Here is a 22,827-nt window from a genome sequence, read left to right as displayed (position 1 = left end):
CCAAATGTTTGCGGAGAAAATTTGAATTGTTATGTTATATTTATACAATCATTTTTGCACATTTTAATGAAGGATGCCAATAATTCTGGAGGTGACTGTATTTGAACTGAAAGGTCAAGTTTAGGCTGCGCTGCTTTAATTAATTTAGGAATAGTTCACCAAGTCAGTTGGCTAACCATTAAAGCTCTAACCTCAAAGCAGATGGTTGTGTTTACAAAGCATTGTTCAAAGACCCGAGGCGACTGCTGTCCTGTCTCTTCCACGGTGATATCAAAGCATATGCACATCACAAGGTGACAAATGAGGCAGCAGGAGGGATATTTTCAGACCAACGCTGTTCCAGATGTCTAATAAACATGGAAATGAAAGATGACCATCTGAAATGTAAATATTTATACTGTAATACCCTCTGTCTGTTACATGTGTGTACTTTTCTGAGAGTAAAACACTGCTTAAAGGAAATTTATGGATGACTTTCCAGTTCCAGTTGGAATAAATGAGGAATTACAGTATACTATATTTGATATGCCAGTGGCTGCAAAATACTAAAACTTAGTGAAGTGACAAAAGCTAGTTTGAAGAGATCTTATACACCTGATACAGTATGAAAAATCTGGAAGTTTCGGAGTCTCTCTTTAGAGCAATAGAAGCAAGTGCGTAATGATGTGAGTGGGGTGAGTTTAAAGGGGAGGGGACTGCAGCATGGTGCATGGGGGTATAAAGGCAGCCTGCATACAGCTGGAGCAGACAGTATACAGACATCACCGCATCACATCTGTCCAAGATCATCTAAAAAAAAAAATCCTGGCTCATACAGCTAATAATAATAATTGCTTTGATTAAAGAGACGCGAAAACAAATATAATTTCTCTGTGACCTTACCAGCTTAACACCTAAATGGAGAACTGGAAGCTCCAACTTGTTGTCGTTGCTTTCTGTGCCTTGGTGCAAACCTATCAGGGATTGTCTTTGAGTGTGGAAGAGGAGAGAGGGCGAGCCAAAGACTGGCAGGTGAGCATCAACAATTTATGAGTCTGTTATTTATTTTTATTTAAGGAAATGTTCACAAATCTCTGCTTCATGGATAATCAATCAAGGAATTATGAAATACCTGCTCAGTTATTTGTTGACAAACTTAAAATGTTTCATATTTAGACTAAATGGAAATATAGTAAATGGTGTAATGATTTTTTTAACTACATTAGGATGAGAAATAAAAGCTGTTATGGATTTCTCTGGCAGGATGAGTCAGTGGAGACGAGTCTGACCGGCCCAGTGGATAATCTAATGAAGAGATCTAAAGCCCTTCGCTTCTATGGACTTATGGGCAAACGCTCAGGTAATTGTGTCAATTATTAAATTCATTCAACCTATTATTTATCTACCAACAGATGTGAAACAGGCGAGCTCAGTGAGCTCCTTCAAATGCCAGCTCAAAACCTCTTTTTAAGCATCTTTTATGCCCTTTGATTTGTTTTTTTTAATACTGTTTTAATTTCTGTCTTGGTTCTGCTTGAAAATTTAGCTTGCAATTGTTTTATTCCATTTACTTCATGTAAAGCACTTTGAGTTGCATTCTATGTATGCATGGTGCTACAAAAATAAAGTTATGTGTTTGGTGATAGGTATTGATAGATTGATAGGCTATATATCTATAGATTTACCAGTAATAAGGTTTTCTGTCTCACAGGTGCAAGGCAACCTGTTCGAATGAATAGACGACGTAAGTATCTTGATGTGGTTTTACCCCATTACACTGTTAAACCCTTGGAAATTAGCAATCCTATCTAAACAAAGCAATTAATACCTTTGAAAATGAGCAATTTTAACAATTACCTTTGTGATACCATTAAAAATTATTTCTAAATCATTATAATTCCCTTTATAACAGGACTTGTTATACATTACCATGAAATTGCTATTTTTACCAATATGCCCTTGTTTCATGCACCTTAAGGAAATAAAGGAGAGATGTTTGTGGGCCTGATGGGAAGAAGCATTTCTAGTGGTGGTAAGGACAAATAAAACCAGACAAAATCTCAAGGCAACTTTATTGATATAAAAAAATAACAAATTGCTACTACACAATTAACATCTAGGATTAAAAGTACAATCAGGCTTTAACAATTCCATTAAAATGTCGAGATAAAATGTGTTTTGTTTATTGCAGAATCTTTAACCAGAATAATTCCATCTGCAACAAGCACTGCTCTTGATGTTTCGGAGGAATCACACAAGCAAGGTATGATTGTGTCGATACAAAAACCTGAGGTCGTTTTATTTCTGTGTGCATTTCTTTACAGTGATGTTGTGGTCAAATCTGTGATATTCTGAGGAAATTTAAAATATCTCAATGGTATTATTCTTTTATTTGGCAGATTCGCAAGAGGAATGGGCCCAACTCCGGTATTACTAGAGCTAGAAAAAGAATTACATATTATCATCATCTATACAATTTTATACCAACCAAAAAAAGACACTACAATACAAAACATCATACTCCTCAAAAAACACTCTGCTTATGGTTTCAAGTTCATGCCAATGATATTGTATTAATCCCAAATAAAAATAACAACCATCTTCAAAATGCACTTTTTCTTGAAAGAAATAAAAAGTAACAGCTAGTAAATGCTGCCAAAACAAGGTATGTATTTTCTTTTACGTGGGCAAAGCAGACATTCATGGCATCCACCACATTGGACCATTTATCCATCTAATATACAAAGACATTCAAAGCGCAGCAGAAGCAGATCATTTTAAAACAAAAAGAAGAAACTTAGATTCTCTTAACTTTAATTGTTTGACAATATTTCAGTCAAGAGTCCTTTCAATTGTGACGCATGGTAATTAAAACATAAATATGAGTTGAAGTGTAAAATGATATGGTAATAAAGTTCATGACACAAAGGAGAACGCTGCTGGGAAATAACCAGGGTAAAAACTGGAAAGAAAGATGGAAAGAAAGAAAGAACACTGATTTTTATTGGGAGTTGGTAGGTCTAGGCTACTTGTGGCTGGTGTGGCTGGTGGTCAGTTTATTCAGTAGCCTGGGGTTCTTAGTGTTTATGTCCCTTTGGGTGGGGTCCATTTTAGTGAGCTGGGGTCAATGGTCTTGTTGTTATTGCCTCGCTTCGTCTCCTTGGCCTTCCACTCATCAATCAGGTCCTGGGAGGAAGAGGAGAAGTGAGAAACTGGGCTATCAATCACAGAAATTAAGTTAATTTAAGTGGACAGAGCAAAACTGCATACTCTTGTGAATGAATACAGGCTACACAGGCCAACAGGTTGGTATCTTACCTGTCTCTTCAAGACCAGGTGCTTCCCCTTCCAGTACTTGAGCATCTGAAGAGACTGCAGGGTGCTGACAATGTCCACCGGATTGACGGCAGTTTCCTGACTGATCTCTATAGACACCAAGCAAATATTACAACAGTGAATGTTTTTTTATAGGCATGTGTGTATACTTTGTTCAAACGCTTGTAAGAGAACATTTCATACGTTAAATAAGTATTTCCCAACCTGATAATGAGCTATATTTGAATGGTAATGTATGTTACATTCCATTTTATCCATTATCTCAATAGTAGTGGAGTATTGCACTATTGCCAGATGGGCAAGATGCATTTCAGCTCTGTGCTCTCACTCACCTTTGATGGAGATCTCCTTGCCTTGGAAGTTGTACATGTATCTGAGCAGCACTTCCTTCCAGTAGCTACGGTAGCTGATGAGGCCCAGGTCAGACAGAGGCCTCTCTGGGGAGCCCACCTTCTCCTCCACCTTGGACAGCAGGTAGCCTAGACACAGCATGGAGACCAGTCAGCAGGGGAGCAGTTAAAGGAGAATGCTCTATGTTATTCCTACGGTCGGCACACAGTCCAAACAATATCTGAAGGATGCTATATATACATTTAAGGTATATAAAAAAACACTATGCCAAATGACTCATCAATATCATCAATAACACAGTTTTGTAAGCAAAAGACTTGCAACTTTAAACTAATAACTTTAAACAGCAACCCCCTAATGTGCTTTACTTTCATACCAGCAATTATTTTGTAAAAGTGGGTGGTAATTTATTCAAATGCATGTTACAACAAAACTCTTAATTCGAATATGAACAACTCCGTCAGAAAGGAGAACCAAGACTCAAACTCATCAACATGTAACTCTGCGGCTGCTCCATCGACAATGAATGGAGGAGTGAGCTTGAGTGAGAAGCTTAAATTCAGAGTGTAAACAGTTCCAACTCTGAAAATGAACCGTTCTCACCAGAGAATTCCCCTGGGAACTCTCACCATCTCAATAACTTTATTTGTATAGCACTTTTCTAAAACAAAGTTTACAAAGTAAACTTCAAATACAAGACAAAAGAGACAAAAACAAGTTTACACAAGAAAGGAGAGCAGTAAAACCAAAAATTACAAAAATGTGGAAAGAGAAACATAAAAATGCATCTGTAGAAATAGGTTTTATAAAGGTCTTTAAAAGTTATTTAAAAGACAAAAACACTTTTGCCAGAAGACTAGGTGCCCTGCTGACAAAGGCTCTGTCTTCTTTAGTCTGAAGAATAGATTTAGGTATGACCAGAAGGTAGTGGTTGTGCACAGATTCATGAAGAGTTAACAAGTCAGATAACTGCGGGCCAAACCTATCCGTGCTTAAAAAATGATGAGTATGTTATCAGTACATAATATTTAAAGTGATCTGTGGGGAAATAAGGTTGTGGATGAATAAAGTTTCAGTTTATCTTATTAAAATCTATAAAATCCTAAAGTCGGGTAACCAGTGAAGGATACCAGAAATGGAATGATGAGATTTCTTCTTAATTAAAATCCTAGCTGCTGCATTCTGTATAAGACAAAGGCTTTAGAGACTTCTGATTTAGGCAGGATTAAAGAGAGTTGCGGTATAGTCTAGGCAAGAGGACATAAAAACCTAAAATGAATATATTTCAGGGATTGTTTTTAGCTGAATGAAACAGAACTGTATAACTGTTTACCTGAATATCAAAGATGACCTATAAATTTCAGGCAGCTGACTGATTTACTTGAATCAAATTTATGGGATTACTTATCCCATAATTATCTTTCCAAATCATTGTCTATGGAGCAGCTCGAGATTCAAATTTTTCCATGTAAACAAATGTTGACCAGTCTGTTCCTAGCCCATGGGAATAACATAAAATAATAAATTGAGTGGTGTTCCTCTTTAAGTGATTAAGCCTGCTGTTACGGCAGCCAACAGTTATTCCAACAAGCTTTTGCACTCCCTATCTTATTACCACATCAATATCCAACTGACAAAGTAAAGAAGAAATCAATGAAGATATACATACTGAAGTCAATGAGCATCTTGCCAAAGCCCTGCCTCATGTACTGTGGCATGGTCAGGATACAGGAGACGTTATAGTTGAGGAATGAGTTCTTCTCCTGGAGACCAGAAAAAAACCCACATTTTAGTTGCTTCTTTCAAATATATTTCATAATTATATCACTACTAAATACAATGTTTGGAGGACATGCAGCATACCTACAACTGTTCAGTATTTACCTTGGAGAAGTATCCCACTAGGTGACAGCCAGTGTTGTCGGCCTCAGTCATGACATAGAAGAGAAAAGGCTCCACGTCGTAGTATAGTGTCTTGTGGTCCAGGAAGAGCTTGGCAAGTAAACACAGGTTCTGGCAGTAGATCTGGGGACAAAATCCAATTTCCTCACTTCACTCATTCAATTATTTGATTTTCTAAAGGACTCAACGTCACAGTGGAGTCTGCTCTGCATGTGTATAAGGCAAATCGCAAAGCAGTGTCTAAAAAAACTCAGGAACTAATACGTACTTGTTAGGGGTGCAACGGATCACAAAACTCACGGTTCGGATCGTATCACAGTTTTGAGTCACGGATCGGATAATGTTTCGGATCAGCAAAAAAAAAAAAAGGGTTAGGGTAAAATTAATTTTAAAAATGTGTTACTTTGGCTCTGATGCAGCACCTCTCTCTGTCTGTAGTCACCACTCTGTAGTCTCGCTCAATGTCCCGCCCACAGCACTATCTGATTGGTTACACATCACAAGTAATAGCCTATCAACACTGAAGGCTATGCCACAGACAGGCAAAGAGACTGGAGCTTCTCCGAGCGGAGCTGTGCATCGAAGGGAAGGAAGGCAGCATATTGCCGAAGTTGCAATAAACATCACAATCTTGTGATCTATTTCAATGATGACAAGCATGTCCAGTTTCCCAGTTACACCACTGAAAATGCCCGAAGTCACGGCCTACGGGATTTCACTCAATGGAGGCGAAAGCGACGGCTTTTAAATCAGTCGCTCTTCCCTTTTTTTTCTTCCCTAACGCAATCATTGCGCTTCAGAGTAAAACACAGCACGCATCTGTCTTGTCTGTATCTTTTCAGTGCAACTCTGCACCGAGATTTAGGGAATTATTACTTTAAAAAGTAACAGCGGCAGTAAAACTGTATTTCACACTATGATGGTTAAACTTTGCAATTAATCCGCGGTTCACATGTGTGGGGGGGATCCGTACGGATCACGGATCAACTACGGTCCGTTACACCAGAAGTACTTGTTGATGACACCAGAATTAATCTACCATTCATGTAATGAGCAAACTGAAAGCAGAAAAGACAAGGTTCCCTACCTTATTTTTTTTGCCATCGACTTCAAACACAGATATAGCCCCTTTTCTGTAGACTTCATCTCCTGGTGGATGCTTCCATACACACTTGGCCTGGAAACACAGATTAAAAACATCAATCTTACTCCCATTAACTCACTGGGTATAATGTAAAAAATACATAGGGGTACATAGACATATCTAAAAACCTCTCACCATGTGTCGCCTGAGGATGGTCTGGCTCTTCATGTACTTGAGGCAGAACTCGCAGACGTAGAGGCGCCCTAGGCGGGCGTACTCCTCAGGGTAGGGCGAGTGGTACCAGGTGTCCAGCTCGTAGCGGCCAAACAGGATGGTCTTGATCATGTTACTGCCCTCCGTGATCTGGCCCTGGATACGTAGCTTCTCCTGTGGGAGAGAGGGGGTGACAGGAGGAAAACATGTCGTCACTGCTGGTCTTACTGTCAACCTGCGTGATACGGTCATCTGCTGAAAATCAGTGTGATTATAAGATAAGATGAACTTCACTGATACCCTGAGGGACAAGGGGGTCAACATTGGATAAAGATAAAAAATATAACAAATAAAGCATATTGAATATTAAAGATACAGCACCTTCACCATGCAAATATTGGCTGTAAAGAATTAAATTTATTTTGACTACTGACAGATTTTCAAAGTTGCTGTTTACCATTTTGCAAAATGAGTCCAGTGCAAAATGAGATATGCAGTGTGTGTAAATGTGCATAGTTGGATATTCAGATGATCAGATTTACAGAGCAGATGTGCACATGAGAAGATGCATGGTCAGTGTGTGTGTGTCTAATATCAAATCGTGTGACATTTCATAGGCGAGCACCAAAGCTTATTGCCTTAGCTACTGTTTCTACTTTAGTTGATTGTTGCTAGCCCCCTTGTAATATTCAGTTTTGAAATACAAAGGCTACTTCTTACACATTTACTGGTCTTCATACTATAATAAACAATTGGGAGACTGATTTGAAAATGGCCGTTACCAGGTCTTCAGATGCACGGGCCTGGGCTTTCCTGAAAAGCTCCAGGTCATATTCGCTGGTGATGTTCTCCAGCAGCGGCTCTCTGGTGTTGCCATGGGTCTGACGATGCTCCTGCAGACCACACAGAAAGAGGAACGGGGATGAGACAACATACCAGCCATGTGATGGAGCACCAACTGTGACAGCAGAACACGGGATGACAGCCAAAGTGCACTACACCAAGGTTTTTGTCCTGATGAACTACAGGATGCTGGACTGTGTATCTCGTACCATGTGCTTTTCTTTCTGATCCTTTTGCAGTCCAGAGTTCCTCCCTTTCCTCATCTCAGCCACCTGCTCTTTGTATCTGCTCTGTTTCGACGTAGGGGTCTGAAAAATACAAGAGAAGCACAACCACTCACTTTTATTATATATAATATTAGAGCTGCACAATTACAGCTAAAGAGATAATCCAGATTATATTACTATTGTGATATTGTGATCATTTGAGGACCAACTCAACTCTTTACTGCATTTTTGGAAACATTAACATCTTGACATTTTCAACTACAGAGAACATTGTAAATGAAATATGAACTGCAATTATTTCAATATGGCCGATAAGACAATATTCTACAATACTTGTGATTTTCGATTATAGACCATTTATTGTGTAGCCCTACATAATATTCATATTTTCCCCCATCAGAAAGTAAACCCAATTGATTTGATGGCAGGAGCTGGAGCAAGATGAGATTACCTGGTGACGTGTGGCGTGGCGTGTGTTGCTCTCGTCTTGTCCCTTCACGTCCTCTTCCTGTTTCTCACGGCTGATGGCTTTCACCTGCCAATGGTGAGCAATGGATGGATTAGCCTACAGTCTGAGTAAGAAACTTAAATGCTATGGGCGGGCTGAATGAGCCAGACTGTAGTTAAATACTGCTTTCATTAGCCTAACTACATGTTTCTTCTGCATGATCCTGATTCCTGTTTTGGAAAGACACGGATAAACAGCAACACACACAAGGAGCAGAAAACACACCAGCGCACTGCTTTCTATCACAGTTCTCTCCTATCGCCCTTTCAAGGTGTTAGAAAGCTGAGATACAGCTCAAACTTTCAATTATGTTTTAATATTGTATTTTTTACAGGGACTATGCATGTTAATCCACATTATTATAGCAAACCGGCTAGTTTTCAACTGCTGTCCCTGGTTATGCTGTTAAATATCCATTAAAAACAAAAAACAGAATATCATGCAAAACAATGTAGATAAATTGAGAAGATACCACAAAACCATACAGAAACAAGTAGCATAAAAAGCAGCAAGATTGCATCATGAAGGCAAAATAAACCATGGCAGATATAGAAGGACAAACATAATGGATAGCCATGCACAATAAACACTGACATACAAGTAACACTTGCAACATCAAGACAATGCGATAAGCAGACGAACATACTGTACTGGCCATGCACCAGGCCAAGCAGACAATGCAAATATCCACTATTTAAATAAATTACTGTAGCCTGCGGATAGGCTGAAAAGCAAAACAGTATGTTTAAACTTTTGGCATAGTAAGCAGCGTTTGTCTTTCCCAACAACCAAATGACAGACTACCGAAAACAAGCCTAAACTGTAACACTGTTTGGAGGACAGAACAATACAACTGGTCATATTTCAATACAAATAATCCATGTATGCATTCCTCTTGATTAATTTGTGTTTTACTCAGTCCATCATCCATTCATACCAAGCCTCTACACTCTTATTGGAGGACACCAGCTATGCTAATGCTTCAGTTTGATCTGATGACTTTCAGGGCCACTTCTATAGAACTGGCAGAAATGTCAACTATAGCATGATCAACACACCTTGTAAATATGTTCATTACATCAACTCATGCACCACAACATAAATATATCTCAGTGGAGTTTTCAGATACTCACCTTGCACTCATCTGCTGAGAGGTTGTGGTAGAGGGGGCATCCAGATACAGCAAAGTGACGTTCATGTTTCCCTGTCAGGTGACCTGGGCAAAAAAAAAAAAAAAAAGTAATTCAGATCAACATGACCAAATAATGATATGACAGGATGGTGCTGAACGTAAATCACATTTAGTATATCCAAATAAAGAGTCAGGGGAAGTCTTGTTGAGTCTATGTAGCAGACTCGTTCCAAAAGGACACAGGATTGTATTTACCAAGGGAGTTGCATCCCGGCGTGGGGCATTTCATGTTGAAGTTGTAGGTCTCATGGCAGCGGCGGCGCTTGGGGCGGTGGGAGAGGTCCTTGTCTGAGTCTCTGTTGGCTGGGTCTTTGGCCTGGCTCTCATCATGGGAGGCATTGGGGCTGGAGATGTCCAGCTCAGACTCAGAGGACGGGGCATTCCCTGTGGGCGTCAACGGTGGAGATTCATCGTGGTCCCCAGCCCGCTTCAGGTCTGGGGTATCTGAAGTGGGAAAGGGCCAAATGCCATGTTGATTAAATGGCTGATACATGGAAAATTGAAAAAGGCTAGAGATTACACTTCATGGATGTGTTGGCTAACCCTGTGAGCTTTGGCTAAGGCGAGTGGAGGCTCTGGTGAGGCGTTGTCTCTTGGGCATGTTCCCGTCACTTTCTGAGCTGTTGGTCTGCTCTCTTTCAGCAGAGGAGTCCGAGTCTTCTGTCCCATCTGAACCACTCCCAGCCACATGCCTCTGTCAGGGAAACAACTGAATGAGCAGCACCCTAATACACATTTCACAAATCATCTTGTCATAATCTACCTGCCCAGCTAGCTAACAGCTGATGTGCCATTTCAAGTGATGTAAATAGGCAGCTGATAGCTAACTAGCTAACGCCGGCAATTAGTTTCCAGCAGACCTCATAATGACCAACGTCTGTGGCTCATGTTATATTTAAACCATAATTAAGTAGTGAAAATGCTACAGATATGACTTAAAGAATAGCAAGCCAAATACCGTTGATAGTTAACCAACAGCAGCGGCTGCACAGCAAAGTAGCTAGCAAGGCTAGCAGCTCAGCAACCTATTATTAGCTTAGCGTCTAGCTACGCTAACCTCGATACGTTTCGTTCTCTCGTATGGAGAGAAAAACACACCAAACTCCATTGAGAAATGTGGCAGTTTAAATTGGCGGTGCTTGGTGGCAAACGTAAACGCCTGATAGCCCATCATTTAAGACATTGTATTAATCAATACGATGTTGTGGTAAATTCGGCATACATCTGATGCACCAAGCAGCAGTTAATTTCAATAAAACCTCAACTTTTAGATTTTGTTCACACTGCTCGCTACCGCCCACCCCGGTGTAGGTTATTCTGGTGGATAGTTATGGCAATAAATAGGCAAACCAATTGTAAAAGTTGCAATTTCACTGAAATAAGTGTTGCACGACGGACTGGATGCATTGTCAAATTGAAGAGTGGACCCTAACGATCCATAAAAGGTCGTTAGTCACGCTCTACCAGGTATGTACCGTTGCCAGGGATACATTTAACTGTAGGATTATTGAACGGACTTTGGCGTGACACACAAGAGAGAATGGAACGTATCGGTGCTAAGCTAACTATCTGCGGTGCGACCTACATTCTTCTTACCTGCCGTCTCCGAGGCATATTCACGTGTACGAGAGTCGCTGTCTGTGCGTTTGACTTCGTTAACAGTAAAAAATCCCCAAAATGTGTACGAAACGACAAAATAAAAAATCTTGTTGGATTGCTTTCTCTTCAAAAGTTTGGTTTGTATGTACACAGCTTCGGCTACGTCTCCCGCGCCGCATTTTCCGCACAGAACATTGCACTTCCGGAGAGCGTTGAATGGAACCTGACCCTGCAGGAGGCACGAGGGGGCGCCAGTGTCCCGCAAAGTACAGACTCACCTTTTGGCAGGAGACCCAGGGGACTCGTGCCAATTTGGGTAGCATTTGGGTAGGTATTTAGCTAGTGTAGGGTTAAGGTTAGGGGTTAGGTTAGGTTAGTTACGGGAGTAGTTTCATCACATGTAATTAAACTAGCAGTTTAACTATATTTTGCAGTATCTTAATGATAGATTGACTACATTTTGATAGTGATTTTAGTGGTTTATTACCTGTTTGTCATTTGAGGAGTAAATAGGCCTACTGTATCTACCATAAGACTACCAACTATGTTTGCCTATAAAAAATAAAAATAAAACATTCTGCTCTGACAAGTTCACAAATTCAGTTGACTGTTCAGACCATAAAGACCAAGTTAGTAAGAAATCAAAATGCTTTATGGTTCAGGAAAAACAAATTGATTTATTTTTTACTCCTTTAATTAAGTTTGTACATGGATTGTGTATGGAACAAGGACCCCTTTATTTATTTTAAGTGTAGGCTACATGCAACAGGTTTGTTTGGTTTGGGTTTAGTTCCAGGCTTAGTTTCTGGCAGACAGGTGTGTGAGTGAAAATGCAGGAGTGATGGATATAGCCAAGAAAATAAAGTTAATATTTATTTCTATCTGTGATGAACCCAGATGGGCTATTTGATTTGCCTTTTTGTCCAGACTCTACTTTCTTGCAGGCAGCTGTCGGAGTGGGCATTCAATGGACATTCCTTGAACCTTATTTAAAATAAAAAAAATTTTTTTACTAGCATTCTAATAAATGGTATTTTTTTGGAGTCATGTGATTTTGTTATATTATATTATATACATATTATAATACTTTTCTTCAGGGTAGCTTTGCCTCTTCCATTGTGAAGTATCTGGGAACTTGAAAAACTATACTTTCAAAGCAGCTTCCCCTTCCCCAACACTATGTAGCCTACAACTAAAGGGAAAAAAACTAACAATTTGCTATTCATGCTCAACAAACACTTAATGTGTTCAAGTTTTCACTTGAGTTTTAGAGGAAAAATATTACCTGATATCCAATTATCAATATTTCAAGAAGGCCTAGCCTACATCCTCTTAAATGTTAAAATTTTTGTAAGCTGTGTTCTTATTTACCGTGTTGTAAATCAAGTATGTGTGAGATTCAGCTGTTTATGAAATGTGTTGTACCAAAGGCTGTTTGCATTTTTTATGTTTTTTTCAGATCCCACATTTTGGGTCACACTGTGTGCCATTTGTTGGCTTGTGTTCCTCTGTGTTTTGAGTCCTCCTGCCCCCTCTCAGCACCCAGCTGGGGGTGGTGGAAGAGTTGGAGAAAATGCCTCTGTTTTCTCGAGAGTTCCTCAGTCTATAAACGGCAGGGGAAGGGTCTGTGGTAGGCATTTCCCCCCCAGCAGCTGATACCAGCTGCTCTAAAAATAGTATCAGGACCTGGCCACGGCATTAGAGCAACCAGCAACATACGAACTTCTTTCAGGTCTTCCACTCTCTAAAGGAATACCACACACGCAATAGTTTCTGTTCTGTTTTTGAGTAAGATTCAAGAGAGAATGAACAAGCCGAAAATTGTCAGACCAGAGGAGAGGTAAGTCCTGACACTTTCTCTTTACGTGACACTAGGTGTGAGTCTCGCAGCTAACCACATGTGCTTTTTGTCTAAGTAAATCCTTTTGAGTAAGCATGCCAGATTTCACGAATATAAAGTTATCATTACTGATTTAACGCATGTTTGTGACCGCAACTATAACAGTTTCTCTGTTTCTCTGTTAACAGTCAACCAGCACGGGCGCTGTGGTATGACAGAAAAAAATATGTCACCGTCAACTTTATGGTTCAGAAACCGAAGGCTGTCCAGGTTGATATCCAGCAGGACAAAATGATTTTATGGTGAGGTTACAACATGGGTGACAGGTTTTTTTTTCCAATGTTTTTTCCAATTTTTTTTCTCTCTCTCTCTCTCTCTCTCTCTCTCTCTCTCTCTCTCTCTCTCTCTCACTCACACGCACACATACACACACGTGCAGCTGAGTGACAGAGAGATGAGTTTGAGTTTGTAAAACGATTCTTAACTTAATAAATTGCTTTTATTCTTAGATGATTAAATTATCATATGTGCAGTTATTGAACATACTAATGTGACACACAATATCTATATAAAACAGTGCAAGTGGTGTCTATGTTGTGGTATAGTGTATCCTCTATAACCCTCTTCTGTGTGTGTCTATAACAGCTGCAAAAATGATGAAGATGATGTGATCTACAACGAGTTCTACTTCTACGACAAAGTGATGATCTATGTAAGCATCCAGTTTTGTGGCTTGATGTGACCCATGGAAGATACTTAATTGAATAATGCATCATGCTAAAATATACTGTATATTGAATGTGAAGTTACATATGCCATAAGAGTGTATTTTTACCTTTTCATCCCTTTTTTTAAACTATATTTGTAGTACAGAATTTACATAATACACAGTATACAGATAAACAATACCAGATTGACAGACACTGATCACAAATGACAAAAGAAAGAGAAGGAAAGAAGAGAACAAAATTTAATAACAAGTAAATAATAATAAAATGAGTAAAAAAACAAAAAAAAAAAACATTTCATCCCTTTTTTAAAAGGACTCCAGGGAGAGAGTGTATGACCGCTCCATCAACTTCTTGCTCAGGAAGGTGACGCCTGATGTTGCATGGCCTCGTCTCCAGAAAGACCCTGCTAAGGTACACGTGTGTGTGTGTGTGTATGTGTGTGTGTGTGTGTGTGTGTGTGTGTGTGTGTGTGTGTGTGTTTTGAAGCTAATTTGTCAGTCATAAGGTTTTAATGGCCCACACACTGTGGCTGCTTCAAACTACAACAAACAGTCAACTCAGAGAAGTGGGCTGGTCACCAGAGGATTGCTGATTCAAATCCCCAGTGGTGGAAAGACTATTAGAATTTCCAACTCAAGTAGAAGTACTGTACTGTTACTTTACTGATATTTTACCTAAGTAGAAGTAAAAGTACCGGTGTAAAAATCTACTTAAGTAAAAGGGCAAAGTAGCTCATTTAAAATGTTCTCAGACTGAAAGTTACTGAGTTACTTTTTAGAAAAAGAACAGTTAGATGTGATCTTTCCCATGTGATTCTAAAAGAACAAGAGGACAGAGTGCAAACTAGATTCTTTAATTTGAAAAATTGGAAATTACAAAATAAAGTGCACAAACAAAGTAAAGCCGGATTACTCTTCAGTTTCTGATGTTTATGGAGAGCTGCTGAATTTGTACTCTGTAATGGATGTGATTTAAAATGTAGAGAGGTACAATACTTCAGTAAAAACATATTTAAGTAAAAGTAAAGAAAAGTAAAAGTTAAAAGTTAAAAATTACTAACCAAAAAGTAGAAGTACACAAAAAAAACACTCAATTACAGTAACAAGAGTAAATGTAAATAGTTACTTCCACCCTTGCAAATTCTTATAGTGGCTGGGAAAATCTGGGTGGAGAAAGTGAATGAAAAACACTCTTCCCTCCCTCCACAACTACTGTCGAGGTGCTCTTGAGCAAGACACTGAACCTCCAACAGATTCAACATGAGGAGACTGAGGTTGGACTGAGCAGCTCAGGTGTGAAAGTGTAGAACTGTATGAATGAGAAGCAAAGTGCTGCTGAAACAGAGAACACATGACAAGTCAACTTTCCCTGGATAAATATAGATTAAATATATATTCTTTCTCCTTATTTTTGCAGCCCAGTTGGATTGCTGTGGACTTTGACAACTGGAGGGACTGGGCGAATGAAGAGGACGAGGGAAAGGAAGAGTATGATAACTATATGGATGTGAGTCAAGCTAAAGTGATCTTGATGTTGTTTGAAACAGTGTGTGTGCTTTGTAACGTTCACATTATTTCTCAGGTTTTGTTTGGATTGAGATGGGTGTTGAACAAATTCTTGGCTTTCCTTTTCAGATGATCCATGAAATGGCTAATGATAAAAAAGGAGTGACACCAGATATGGGTGATCTGAGTGATGTAAGTGCAGTATTCTTAGCCTTGCTACATCAATCATATCAGAGTATAGGTTGGAGTGGTCATTACACTACTGACTACCTTACCTGATAAATAACATGATCCTCTGGAATACTAAAACTCAATGATTCATAGGCTGTAATTTGAATGGTGCCGTTATAAGATTAATCATTTGCAACTATTACTTCAAAATGTCTATAATCCCACAAATATAGTTATTTTCCATTTCAAGCATGTAATGAATTAATTTTAATTTTAATTGTATGTAATCTAATTACTGTACACCAACTAGGCCAATAACAGATTAAGTTAAATTTTTTGTAATGTAGCCTAATCTTGTTAAGTGTACTCCGTTATGCTCCAACTCTGCTTGCAATACTGTACTTTCTCAGTTACTATGACTCACATTCTGATCATATTGACATGCTGTGATGTATGACATTATATATAATGAACTGAACTGACCAGTTTCTTCTTTTCTCCCCTACAGTCTGACTGAGACTTATATTCTTGGATCCTGTGTTGGAGACCATTGGCAGTGCCTCAATACTTGCCCAGGCGATTTTTAAGATCTTATCATGTTTGCTAAATGTTGTAATTATGTGCTGATGATCTGAAGTAGCGTGATAGGCTATCTCCAAAATAGTGTTTTTAATATGTGACATTTTCTATGACGTTATTTATTGACAAAGTTGTTCTCCGCTGTATTTTAATAAAACTGACTTTCATCAACTATGGTGTGATATAATAATGTCTTGGTGTAATGGAAGGTGACTAACCTACTTTTTGGATGGCAAAAAACGGGGTCTCACATGGTCATACTAGCTATACCAAACGGATTTTGTACAAACTAAGTTTGGCCCACTGTGCTATCCGTACTAAGCCAATGGACAGCTGTTGTTGCATGAGCTAGTGTGGTGTGCAAGTAAGAAAGACTGGTCTTCACTCAAAACACTCCATAATGGCTTTTCAGTGTCAACGGGACTGCTATATGAAAGAGGTATGAAAGTGTTTCAAACTGTTTGTCAACTTCGAACTGTTTAAAACCCTGAGAAAATAACTGACGGTAAATTAACAGCTTCTTTCTCTGCACAAGCTAACGGTTAGCGTGCTAGCAAATGCCAGCCAGTAACACAGTTGGCTAAGTACTTGCACTTTTACGAAACCTAAGCAAGGAGGCTCTATATTAAGGCATACGTTTAGAGCATGTGTCTTTCCAGTGTCATGCATTATGCAAGTTATGACAAAAATCAATAGCAGAACAGCCTAATACCTCTACTCTCATTCATGTAGTTAACCAGCCTCTATAGCTAGCTACAGATGGCAGTAATGCTATGAAAATCATTAACTTTTCTGTTTATGGACACAGACAGATTCAGTGACTTAAGCTTTAAAATAAACGCAGTAAACTTCACCCATGTACCTAGTAGGCCTGTCAGGGTCTAATTCTGTACACAAGCCAGAGCCAAATAAAGTGTTTAAAATTAATTTCTCAACCCACTTCAACAGCTGCATGTCAGCCTCTGTCTCTTATTGGTAGATGCAACTTTTCAGTGATTATTATTCCTTTTTAGTTTGTCACCTCTGTAGTCTCCTGCTGCCCTGCTGAACTGAAACAAGAAATCAATGGGAAGAAGCAAACTGTCAAGGGTTTCAACGTCAAGCTCCAAGACACCATCTTGTTTCCTGAGGGAGGTGGCCAAGTAAGTAGGATTTTCAAATTCTTATGTGTATTTAATTAACTATAAGTCTACCAGTTATTGAAAAAAAGACAAATAAATACATTAATTCTCATAGTTTTCATGTCCTGTTTTGTCGTCCTTCAGCCAGATGACCATGGGCTGATAGGAGAGGTGCCAGTGTTGCGGGTGACGCGGCAGGGTGCTGACGCTGTTCACTTTGTGGGCTCACCTGTGGAGGCGGGTCGGGAGGTGCAGCTGAAGGTGGACTGGGAGAGGAGGTTTGACCACATGCAGCAACACTCAGGTGAGGACCGCTGAACGCAGCGAGCCAAAGCTGAATGTTGGAGGTTACTCATGAATGCAGGGTCAGGTGTGTGTGTGTGTGTGTGTGTGTGTGTGTGTGTGTGTGTGTGTGTGTGTGTGTGTGTGTGTGTGTGTGTGTGTGTGTGTGTGTGTGTGTGTTAGTGCTGAAACGATTAGCATTTGGTAGTTGTAGCTGTTCTCAGTTTCATATAATTATAAAATTTATATGTTGGGGGTTTTTTTGGCTGCTGGTGAGACTAAGTAAGCAATTTTAAGACATCACTTAATGGGCTCTGGTTTAATAGATATTTATAATAATCGTTAGTTGCAGCGCTAGTGTGTGTGTGTTCAGTTTGAGGCGACCTGTGTCTAGGGCTGGGTGATATGGCTGAAATCAATATCACGATAATCATAAGGAGTTTTTTTCGATATCACGATATGACTCATGTATGTATCGGCTAAACAGCCTTCGTCAGAGCAGTTGCAGGTAATTGCTGCACAAAGCATAGTAAATCACTCTAGTGCTACAAGCAAGATAGGGTGTGCGGGTTCTTTTGTATTTCTTTAGTTGTTATCCAAAGCCAAGCACCTGTGACAAAAACCATGGGATGTGCCTCGACCTCTGCTGAATCACCGCCTTGATATCCCAAAATCACCATATCATGACGATATGATTCCACTGAACGACAATAAACAACAATATTGAATTATCGCCCAGCCCTACATGTTTCCTATATAGAGCTATTAATGCTCAAATGTTTTCTGACCATCAGCACATCTACATCACATGTATCGCACTTAAAAAACTGTTGTTTCGGCCGTTATCACGCACTTGATGTAACCTATGATTATTCTCTTCTTAACTCTTAGGTCAACATCTGATCACAGCCTTGGCAGATACGATGTTTGGATACAAGACCACATCCTGGTAAATCCCCTTACCACGGAGTTAACACTTTCACCTGACTGAAATGATTTCCCCTTCCTCAGTCACTATAAAGACTTGTGATTTTCTCTCTCTGCAGGGACTTGGGGCGTCAGAGAAGCACCATAGAGCTGGACACTCCCTGTGTGAAGCCCGCCCAGCTCCAGGAGCTGGAGGACGCCGTGAACGAGAAGATCAGAGCGCATGTTCCTGTCACTGTACAGCTTCTCTCTATAGACGATCCTGCTGTGGAAAAGGTGTGTATACAGATGTTATACATACAATAGGCAGAGGTGGAGACTCGAGTCACACGACTTGGACTCGAGTTAGACTCAAGTCACAATTTTAATTGCTTGAGACTTGACTTGATACATGAAGAGAATACTTGAGAGTTGACTTGATTTGGATTCTGGTGACTTGGGACTTGACTTTGACTTGTACTTTGATGACTTGAAAAGGTTTCTTAAGTCTTGACAGAAGATCTTACGTTTGTGTAAATGACTTAGATTGAAAGTGATGAGATTTGTTCCACCAGAAAACTGTATTTAAATTTTGTTTTCTAATTTGTATGGAATGATTGAATTTATTGAAGTTGAAACTGATTATAGAAATCAAACTCCTGATGCTCTTACCAAGTTTGTATCCTATTAAAACAATACTGTATTGAAAAGTCCTGGATATTTTGTTTTCTTTAAGATATTAAATTAATAGTGGAGTCTTGATTTGTTCTGAGACATTAATGACATGGACTTGATTTGGACTTGACTTGGTAATCTACATTTGGACTTGGGACTTGACTTGAGACTTGTGCCTCAAGACTTGACACTGACTTGGGACTCGAGCGAAGTTATCTTGGTCACACTTGGTGCAGAGCAAAAAAATGATCCTCACGCTGTACTGTCTATGACTCAGATTTCTAAGGTTATGATGCTATTTTAACATCTGCTTTTGAATCTATTAACTTGACCATGAATATATTAAGTTGCTACATGTACAGTGTGTTGAATGGATTGTGTGTGTGAACCAGGTGAGGAGCCGAGGGCTGCCAGATGACCATGCAGGACCCATTCGGATAATTGATATCGAGGGAGTTGATGCCAACATGTGCTGTGGAACACACGTGTCTAACCTCAGTCACTTACAGGTGGAACTCCAGACCACACACACACACACACACACACACACACACACATATGTCACTTACATGGTTCCTACAAGACTAGGAAGTTTGGAAATGTATGGAAATTGTTTTGAAAAGTTTTGAATTCACACACACATAATGAAAAAGTATAGGGAAACATCTGCTGTTCAGTCCCGATACACATTTCATATTGTGTCATTTCACACATAGTAATATTGTTGTTGTGAAGAATAATTTTCATTTATTACTTTGTATTAGTCATTGTTTTTAGTGTATGGCTTCGTTGACAGCCATACTGCCCAGCAACTAACAGAATACATCATTTTGACCACTGACAAAAATCTTCAAATCCAGTCAAAAAATGACAATCTGGAAAATATATAATGGAAACTGTGCAGGAAGCCTGAATTTAAGATGGAAAATCAACATTGATAGTAAAAAATATGAGTAGAAATGTTTATCAGCAGTTTTAGATCACTCCGTGTTCAGTGACTTTCAAATGATTCTGAATGATGATGATTTTTCAGCCATATTTAATCAACTCTATTTTAGGTAATAAAGCTACTGGGGACTGAGAAAGGAAAGAAGAACAAAACCAACCTGATCTTCCTGACAGGGAACAGACTACTGAAGTACGCTGAGAAAAGCTACAGCACAGAGCGGTCGCTGGTCTCTCTTCTGAAGTTAGTTCTTAACACGTCTCCGAATGATCAGAATCCCGACTGTGTGATTTGAAAACGTATTCTATTCAGAAATCTTGAACTGAGAGACGCTTTGCTTGTCATCGTTCAACAGGACTGGAGCTGATGAGCACGTTGAGGCAGTAGACAAGATCCAGAAGTCTGTCAAGCTGCTACAGAAAGTAAGCAAATATACCTCTGTCACTGTCAAGGTCTTCACTGTGATGAGTTTACATGCAGTAGTCTTGGTTTAGGCTGGAATCACAGTTAATGAGCTGAATGGGTTGGTCTCTGATTTGAAGCGCATTCATTTAAAGAGGCATTACATATCATTTTTACTGCCCCACAGCACAAAATGACCATATACAGTATGTGAGGGTTTTGACAGGGTTATTGATCAATACCAATGACTCAATGGGTAGTTCACCAGGTGTTGAGATCATTGGCTTTCAAAACTCACTTTCCGGCCAATATTCTCTCTGTTTTGTGCCAGAGACTTGTGGAGGAGATAAGTCTATCAATGTTTTTTGCAGTTCCCACTGGTGGCCAATAGAGGGCATCAATTACTTAATGCCTCTTTTTAAATGGAGAATGTGTTTCTGTTGCATTGAAGTGCAGTTTAATTTACTTATGTGTTGATTATGAACGCACATACCAAAATGAATGATGTGCCATTTTATTTGCTCTCTGTGAAGTTTTATAATGGAAACACTTTATCACTGAAGCCGAGTTGCAACAAGTAGTAGTTGTAAGAAGACTAGCATTGATAGCCATGTCTAATCAGTTTCACCTCAGTAAATTTGAACCACAGGATCTAGCTGACTTCAACATACAGATTATGCGTAATCCAGGTTTTACACTTCATCCTAACCGTCATAAAAATGCCTTCCTTTGGCAGAGTAACCTGAGCCTGCTGCGAGACATGGCCGTCCTCATTGCCCAGAACTTCAAGACCAACCCACAGAGAGGCAACTTCTTCAGCTTGCACAAGTGAGAGACTCTTCTTGAAGTTGATGGCCTGGGCCATACTGTAGCTACAGCTCCATGCATTTCCCTGATGTTAAACATTTTGAAGTGCACAGGCATGGAGGTGTGGCTGATACACCGGCCCAGCCATCATTAGAGACACCTAGGCTTGTTTAGAGTACAAAACTACAGCATCCCAATTTGTTTTGGAAAGAAAATTATGTTCATTTTTTTCCTTCTCCCTACAGAAAAGAGGGTGACAATGAGTTCATGAATATCATTGCCAATGAAATAGGCACAGAGGTAAGATGATAAAATAACTGCCTAGTTATGAGTATTATCTATAAAACCTTTTTGCCAAGCCCAACCTCTTATTGTCTGCTTTTAGGAAACGTTGGTTTTCCTGACTGTTGGCGAGGAGAAGGGGCCGGGCTTGTTTCTACTGGCCGGACCCAGCGGACCGGTGACAGAGATGGGACCACAGTAAGATAGACAACACTATATACTTAATCAAACTACAGTATATCATCTGTAATATTTAATGTAGGTTTGTAACTATGTAATTGTGTCCTCTGCAGGGTGCTAGAGATGCTCCAGGGGAAGGGAGCGGGAAAGAACGGACGTTTCCAGGGCAAAGCCAACAGCCTGGCACGGAGAGCGGAGCTGGAGGCTCTGCTGCAGCAGCACTGCAAACATCACGCTGCAGAGGAAGAATGAACTCAGCGGCGGCTAAATACGTTCAACAAGCTGTAGGAATATTTTATATCAAGCGGAAACAATACAATTGGAAGCGAACATGGCTACCTTACCTCACTGCCTGAGTGATAAATATCCGTCCTACGTTTTGTGATGAACCCTAAATGTTCCGTTTTAGCACACACATGTACAGAAAGATGTCAACCATGTGGAAAGTTTGTTTAATGTCATGAAAATATATTTAGACTTCTGCACAATACAACATGTACTGTACATATGTGAATGTAACTTAAATTTCATGTACTGATTTTAGTCATTTAAAATACAAGAAATCTTATATTTTCTGTGGTCAGACCTTTATTTAAAACAATTTTTTCGAGCAACATCCTGTTTTACATTCATACAGTTGAGCACCTGGAGCTGTTGTATTAAGTGCCTTGCTCAAGGGCACCTTGGCAGTTCTTGCTGATAGGGGCAGAGAGTGTTTCTCATTCACTTTGCCAGCAGATAGTTTTCCAGCTTGTCCTTGAATTAAATTTGGTGACCTGAAATGATCCAGAGAAAGTCATGTATAATGCTCAGAAGGACAGCATAGGACCTCAGTCAGCAAAGAAGGCACAGACAATGAAAAGATAATTCTAACTGCTGAAGAAAATTGGATAAAAGAGAAAATCGGAAATCATTCAGGCTCCTGCTACTCGTATAGTTCCCTGTTGATTAACAGATTACACATAAACATGTATTTTATAAACATTTGGTACTATATCATCAAAGGGAAGTAAGCATCCGTTGAGTGAAGTTTAATATGTTCCATATAAAAGATCTGTGAAAATGTAACACAAAAGATCGGCTCTTTTAATATGATTGCTGATAAACTAACTTAACTGGAGATTTGGAAAGACAAATCACTGACATACAGTTGGTAATTTATTGCT

General features: G+C 39.5%; 4 protein-coding genes and 1 pseudogene across 4 annotated transcripts; 3 read left to right on the top strand and 2 right to left on the bottom strand.

Annotated features, from left to right (window-relative positions):
* Window positions 1–897: 897 nt before the first annotated feature.
* Window positions 898–2,416, top strand: LOC139666896 (protachykinin-1-like). Its single transcript, XM_071546237.1, has 6 exons — window positions 898–1,011; window positions 1,243–1,339; window positions 1,691–1,723; window positions 1,958–2,011; window positions 2,171–2,242; window positions 2,379–2,416. The coding sequence occupies exons 1-6, from the start codon at window positions 898–900 to the stop codon at window positions 2,414–2,416; spliced, it is 408 nt and encodes a 135-aa protein (XP_071402338.1).
* A 617-nt stretch (window positions 2,417–3,033) lies between these two features.
* Window positions 3,034–11,408, bottom strand: LOC139666894 (histone acetyltransferase KAT7-like). The gene is made up of 14 exons (XM_071546236.1): window positions 11,232–11,408; window positions 10,179–10,329; window positions 9,831–10,079; window positions 9,577–9,659; window positions 8,387–8,470; window positions 7,918–8,016; window positions 7,648–7,758; window positions 6,848–7,039; window positions 6,656–6,745; window positions 5,551–5,691; window positions 5,336–5,429; window positions 3,648–3,794; window positions 3,298–3,404; window positions 3,034–3,165 (listed from the first exon to the last, which is right to left on the bottom strand). Exons 1-14 carry the CDS (start codon window positions 11,247–11,249, stop codon window positions 3,064–3,066), a joined length of 1,668 nt encoding a protein of 555 aa, XP_071402337.1. The 5' UTR covers window positions 11,250–11,408; the 3' UTR covers window positions 3,034–3,063.
* A 1,527-nt stretch (window positions 11,409–12,935) lies between these two features.
* LOC139666901 (putative protein PTGES3L) lies at window positions 12,936–16,196 on the top strand. The gene is made up of 7 exons (XM_071546241.1): window positions 12,936–13,074; window positions 13,263–13,376; window positions 13,720–13,786; window positions 14,118–14,216; window positions 15,222–15,311; window positions 15,440–15,502; window positions 15,990–16,196. Exons 1-7 carry the CDS (start codon window positions 13,040–13,042, stop codon window positions 15,996–15,998), a joined length of 477 nt encoding a protein of 158 aa, XP_071402342.1. The 5' UTR covers window positions 12,936–13,039; the 3' UTR covers window positions 15,999–16,196.
* A 192-nt stretch (window positions 16,197–16,388) lies between these two features.
* Window positions 16,389–22,231, top strand: LOC139666900 (alanyl-tRNA editing protein Aarsd1-like). Its single transcript, XM_071546240.1, has 12 exons — window positions 16,389–16,499; window positions 17,074–17,202; window positions 17,326–17,485; window positions 18,355–18,412; window positions 18,510–18,666; window positions 19,437–19,553; window positions 20,103–20,233; window positions 20,346–20,412; window positions 21,129–21,220; window positions 21,445–21,499; window positions 21,585–21,679; window positions 21,775–22,231. Exons 1-12 carry the CDS (start codon window positions 16,461–16,463, stop codon window positions 21,911–21,913), a joined length of 1,239 nt encoding a protein of 412 aa, XP_071402341.1. The 5' UTR covers window positions 16,389–16,460; the 3' UTR covers window positions 21,914–22,231.
* Window positions 22,192–22,827, bottom strand: part of LOC139666898 (myoferlin-like) — a 35,644-nt pseudogene continuing 35,008 nt past the window's right edge.

The sequence above is a fragment of the Centroberyx affinis genome, unplaced genomic scaffold (assembly GCF_046629955.1).
Source record: "Centroberyx affinis isolate AG114_WGS23_722 - 3 ecotype Tasmania unplaced genomic scaffold, CSIRO-AGI_Caff_v1 ptg005190l_1, whole genome shotgun sequence".
In the NCBI taxonomy this organism is placed as follows: Eukaryota; Metazoa; Chordata; class Actinopteri; order Beryciformes; family Berycidae; genus Centroberyx; species Centroberyx affinis.
Note: the sequence above shows the minus strand (reverse complement) of the source record. Positions and strands in the feature narration are given on the sequence as shown.